A 6,166-nucleotide genomic window follows, 5' to 3' on the forward strand; every position below is an offset into this window, starting at 1 on the left:
GCTGCCTCTGTGCCACCACTGTGCGCCACTGCGAGCCTCACCGCTGCTCCGGCGGCCCGGCCTATAAAACGTGGCCCTCGCCCCCTCGCTAGCAAAGGCAAAGGTTTCTTCCACATTTCCCCTGAGCAAAGAGAAGCAAATCACAAGAAAGCGAAGCAAATCGGCGGGATGGCCGGCCAAGCTAGGGCGTTCATGTGCGTGGCGCTCGTCGTCCTCCTGCTCCTCGTCGAGGTGATCACCTGATCCATGCCCTTAGAATCTTCCAGAGCACATGCATGCTACGTACGTTTTGGTTGCCTAGCTAAACTCGGTTCCTGTTCATTTTCCTCTTCCGCAGACCACCGCCCCGAGTGGACAAGCTCACGCCGTCGGTAAGCGCACACGCATGCATGCATGGGGTTCATTTGCCAATCCAGCCGACTTGATCAATCGGTACCAGACGACTGATATGTGATATCCTTCTAACTCTTACAACTATTTGCAGATTGCGGCAGCGCGTGCTCGTACCGGTGCAGCAAGTCGAGCCGGCCGAATTTGTGCAACAGGGCGTGCAACACGTGCTGCCGGCGATGCGACTGCGTGCCGCCCGGCACCGCCGGCAACGAGGACGTCTGCCCCTGCTACGCCCACATGACCACGCACGACGGCCGCCACAAGTGCCCATGATTCAACCGCCTTCTCGACGGCCGGTCGAGGCTAATGCATACTAGATCATGGCGTCTCAGTAAATATCCCATCAAGCTAGCTACAGCCAACGATAACTAGACTACCAGGGGCACGATCGATATGATATCATGTACTCAAGCTAGTGCTGCTGCCTATGTACCTTGTGCTCATCCATCCGTGATCGATCCATCGTGTAAGCATGTTTGCTATCTCGTTCTCACGCAGTGGTAATTGCCGTCAATTGCACTAAAACAATTAGTGCGTATGGTATTGAATTTATACTCCAGCCAACTCATGTAAAAGTCTGAACTGATGAAGAGAGGCGGACAATATATATCTACACCATTCTCCCTCACGTCTAGGCTTATTTACTCCTTAGACGTAGGATTTGTCTAGGCCGCATAATCGTTTTTTTAATACTGCGTTGGTAGGGTCTGATCACAAGACCTCTCGGCTCTGATACCATATTGAATTCCTGCTTCAGTCAGTTTATTCAAAAGTCCGAACTGATGAAGAAAGACGGATGATATATTTTAACACATGTTCATATGAGCATGTGTGTATTTGTGCGTTTTCGTGCACGTGTGTCGCGATGTGCTCATAGTCCTCGTCAAGTCTTTTGAGGGTGTTGTGGACGAGTTGTTCGTCGGTGATGGGAGCGTCGACCACCATCTTCTGCTTGTGGCAGTAGTCAGTGATGGAGCAGTCACCATGCTGGAGGTTGCGGAATTCTTTGCCGAGGTACATGGCGCGTGCCTTCTGGTAGTCGCGGAAGAGGGCGATGATGCTCGTTCAAACCAATGTAGTCTCCCCTTCCATCACCAGCTCGAGGATGTAGAAGGAGATGGAGCCTTACAAGCAGCGAAGGATGATGGCGTCGAGGCGGAGCCATTCTTTGTCATTGGCTTGCGGGGCCTCCGTGTCGAGATGATCCGCGAGCTCGTACTGGGTGACACAACACGGAAGAAAGTGTGCCGCTTGCTGAAGTTTGGTGTGGTGAGGTCAAGGGCGACCGGGGTGATGGACTTGAAGTTATAGATCACTTGGACTTGAGCCTAGAGTAAGGGGAGTGGGTTGCGAGCATCGACCTTGGCATTGCCCATGTTCGAGACGTGAGATTGATGGGTGTGTGAGGTGGAGGAAGGATAAGGCGACGGCTAGGACAGAGTCGACGTGAGAGACGAGGCGGAAGCAATTATGGGAAGGGATCGAATAGATACCATGAAAGTTGGGAGCATCTATATGCCAGGTGCCTGAAATTTATTTAAATTCTAGTCACTTTTATTCTATGCCCTTAAGGCATCTCCAAGACGAACATGTAAACCTCCCGCAACCGGCTCGACAACGAAGCCGATCCAACGTCGACCTGTATCAATCTGCGGTGCGGTCCGGATGCGATTTCTCCGCAAATTGGAGACAAAAATGTGGGTGGTTTGCGGTAGTCCGGACACCCGAAACGTAGGACTCCGGCACCCCCAACCCATCAAATCCTCCCTCCCGGTCCCATTTCCTTCCACTCCGCCCCTTTCTCTTTTTGCTTTGCATCCGCACCCTCCACCTTCACTACCGCTGTTGTTCGTCTCCGGCCGCCACAGAGGCATTGTCGGACGTCCTCAACCAGCATCTACGCACCCGCTCACTGTTCCAACGGAGCTTTCCAGCATGATGATGTTTGTACCCAGGTACAGTCTGCCCCCTGTCGACGACCTCCATGGCGGACACCATGCCCAACAGGCGTTCGGTCAAATGCCATTGAGCTTATTTTCAAATGCTATGTCATTTTCTAGAGTACGAAGGATGGTGAGCTACTCGATCATGGAGGATGAGTTATTGTGCGATGCGTGGTTGGCTGCATCCGTGGATTTCATAGGCAGGAGCACATGTGAGTCCTTCTGGGGACAAGTGCATGAAAAGTTTCATGCACGAAAGCACATTACGCCCTACGACACGTATATCATTCAACCACTCAACGTGAGGTCATTGTCGTACCGCTGCATGCTATCGAGATCAATGTCATCAAGTTTTGCAACTTGGTCAGTCATCTCAAGGCAAGGTGGCCATTGCACGCGGGCATGGAGTAGATGGTAAGTTTTACTTCATCTTTCTCAACTTGTTGATTGATTCATTCATTCAATGTTGGTCTACACATTATATGTAACCCGTACGCGCCGCTGTGATGTACCACAGGACAGAGGGACGGCCATTTACGTGCACACACTGTTGGATGAAGCTAGAGGGGGGGGGGGTATGTATGGAACGACATGATCCGTTCATGAAAAACTTGTTGGACATCCGGGATCTAGTCGAATTAGAGGCATTGTTGTACTAGACTTAATTTGCATGTTATGTATGGATGATTTGTGTTACTTTCTATCCGAACTTTGATGAATATCAGTCGCTTTTTATGAAGTTCGGCTGGTTAGTTAAAATGCAGTTTGAAATATATAAGGCTAGCATTGTATGGCGTTCTCCCGCATCCATGTCCGCAGACTGCCGTTCCTGTTCACGAACGGATGCGGAAGAATTTTTACGGGTTGTCGTTAGAGATGCCTTTAAATTAATATCCAATGGACAAAGTCTGCGCTTCAGAGGAGCCGATAAGAGCCTTGTGAATTGTGATGGGCCCGTTTCTTGCCAGCATTGACGCACCATGCATCCATCCATCCATGTAGATGCCGGAAGAAGTGAATGAATGCAAGTTTTGCATCTCCGGTGATGCTACAACATGTACGAGCCTAGGCTCATCTTACTTTGTAATTCGTGATTGTGACTTGATTAGAAATAGTTCACAAACATAGCAGGTAATTACGCATATTGATTCGTGCCATGTACAAATCTCCATCTTCTTTAGCTTTGCACAAGATAAAAATAGTAGTTTTTCTGTTGTCAACAATATATTGTATAATTACAAAAAAAACTAAAATATATGTATGCACGTAATATCTATGGTCATATCCAAAGCAGGCATGGCCATATCATACTCAAAGAATAAATAAAAAAATAAAAAGAAAGGGGGACACATTTCTTTCTAAGGAAGAAAGAATTATCAAACTCAATCTAAGAAAGATAGAATCGCGAAAGCGATGCTACCTAAAAGAAAAAAATGGAAAAAACAACAACATTTGTTTTAAGAAAGAATGAATTAAGAGAATTGGTATTACCTAAAAGAAGAAAAAAACTATGAAATGATAAAAAAATGGACGAAAACAAATTCAAAATGAAAATAGCATTTACCTTTTAGTACAACTTTTGATCATGAACAAAAACATAGTTTGACACATTTATTTCTAAGGAACAATGACTTATGGGAGGGGTTTAATCCTAATAAGAATGACAAGAAATTTAAAAAGAAAATTTATATTACAACTATGCCTAACATGAACACATTACAAATACTTATCGTCAAACTCGTTTCTTATATGCGGCTATTAGAATATACTAATAAATTGCACATAAATTACACAAAACTTTACACTCTTCCATGTTTTGCAAAACAAGAGGAGAGTAGTCAAATAATAATGATTATGATTTAAGTATATTAATTAATCATGAATTACATTTAAGTCCCTAAAAATTAAATAGTCACATGATTACAATAAACTATTATCGCCTATGCAAAGAAAATCCAAAAAATAAATTGACTAAAGAACAAAAAAAGGTGAAACATTAGCACAAGCGAGAAAAGTAGATGCATTTTTTCACGCCGGTCACTTTTTTTTTACCAATAACAGAAGACATAGACAAAATTAACTAAAACAAAAGCTAAATATCATTTAAAATAGCTATTTTAATCTAAGTAAGATAGAATCATGAAAGTGGTGTTATCTAAAACAGAAGAAAAAAACAAAATGAAAATAAAAGAACATTTGTTCTAAGAAAGAATGAATTAAAGGCATTGGTATCACCCTAAAAGAATAAAAAATGGAGAAAGGATAAAATATGACCAAAAAAGAATTAAAAAAAATGAATCCACTTAGCTTTTTGTACAAAGTTAGGTTAGGAACAAAAGCAAAGAATAACACACTTATTTATATGGAAGATTGGTTTATGGGAGTTGTTTAATCCTAAAAAAGAATGACAAAAAATAAATATTATATTATACAACCATACCTAACATGAACAAGTTACAAATAATTATTGTCACACTCTTTTCTTATATGTGGCAGTTAGAATATATTGATAAAGTGCACATAAATAACACAAAGTTGCACTCTCTCTTATTGTGCAAAACAAACATAAAATAGTGGAACTTTATAATAATTATGATTTAAGCAGATTAGCTAAAAATAAATTTCATTTTAGGTCCCTAACACAAATTAAGTAGTCACATGATTACAAAAAGCAGTCTCCGCCTAAACAGAGAAAATACAACGGTCAAACATTGACTAAGCAAAATGAAGCATTAGCACACGAGAGAAAAATTAGAAGATCTTTTTGCACCAAGTCACTTTTTTACTAGCAAACAGAGACATATAAAAATACTAACCAAAAAGGGAATTTTATTTCAAATATAAATTTCAATGTAAGGAAGATGATCATGAAAGTGGTGTTACTTGAAAAAAATGGAAAATAAAAATAAAACAAAATTTATTCGAAGGAAGAATGAATTAAGGGCATTGGTATTACCCTAAAAAAGAAAGAATTTAAAAATGGCCAAAAAATTGCAAACAAAATCAATAGAAATTGTGTTGATCTGCAATATGCAAAAACAATCATATAATAGGATAACTTGCACGCATATATGTCGTGCCATACGTAGTGCTCAAACCACAAAATAACATGATTAGTCGTCTCACGACACGTCGAAACTGAATTGCATTCCGTATCATAGTGTCGCTCCCTCATTTTTCTCTCTCTTTCACTCGTGCATGCGCACACGCACTTATAGACATGCACGCACGCATGCGGCATGCGGACAGACACAGGCACAAATGTACTAGTGACAGCAACACTAGACAACACATTTAGCGCGCGCGTGAACACACGCACACAACATATACACATCCGTGCACGCATGCACACAGCACACAAAATGGTACGTACACACACCCGCACGTTTGCATGCCTCCGCTGATTAATCATTTTCTAGGGGCACTCCGCTAATTAATCTCTTTTTTTCCGATATAGAGCCTTTGTACGTGGAGTAGCTTCGGCCCAGTATTGCTAGCCTAGCCAGTTACATGGACAGTGGGCTGTTCCAGGCCATAGTAAAAATTGACTGAAACAGAATACATTTTCAGGTGACCGATGAATAGCAAAAGCAATGAAAGTTTGGGAATAGACGACACAATCCTGACCTTCCTATTATCTCATATACATATATAACATATACACGAGATGTACAGGGAAACAAACGCAATTACAATCCTTCTTCATAATGGCCTGATTACGCTAATTGCGACAGGCCCAAAGTATGGGAAGGGATAACAGAATATCCTTGATCGCTGCTCCGGCCGCCCGGCCTATAAAACGTGGCCCTCGCCCCCTCGCTACCAAAGCC

The 6,166-nt window shown here is 42.6% G+C and overlaps 1 protein-coding gene across 1 annotated transcript; it reads left to right on the forward strand.

Annotated features, from left to right (window-relative positions):
* LOC123148772 (cypmaclein) lies at positions 1-1,021 on the forward strand. Its single transcript, XM_044568286.1, has 3 exons — positions 1-231; positions 338-371; positions 485-1,021. The coding sequence occupies exons 1-3, from the start codon at positions 169-171 to the stop codon at positions 664-666; spliced, it is 279 nt and encodes a 92-aa protein (XP_044424221.1). The 5' UTR covers positions 1-168; the 3' UTR covers positions 667-1,021.
* Positions 1,022-6,166: the final 5,145 nt, after the last annotated feature.

Source organism: Triticum aestivum, chromosome 1A (genome assembly GCF_018294505.1).
Source record: "Triticum aestivum cultivar Chinese Spring chromosome 1A, IWGSC CS RefSeq v2.1, whole genome shotgun sequence".
Lineage (NCBI taxonomy): Eukaryota > Viridiplantae > Streptophyta > Magnoliopsida > Poales > Poaceae > Triticum > Triticum aestivum.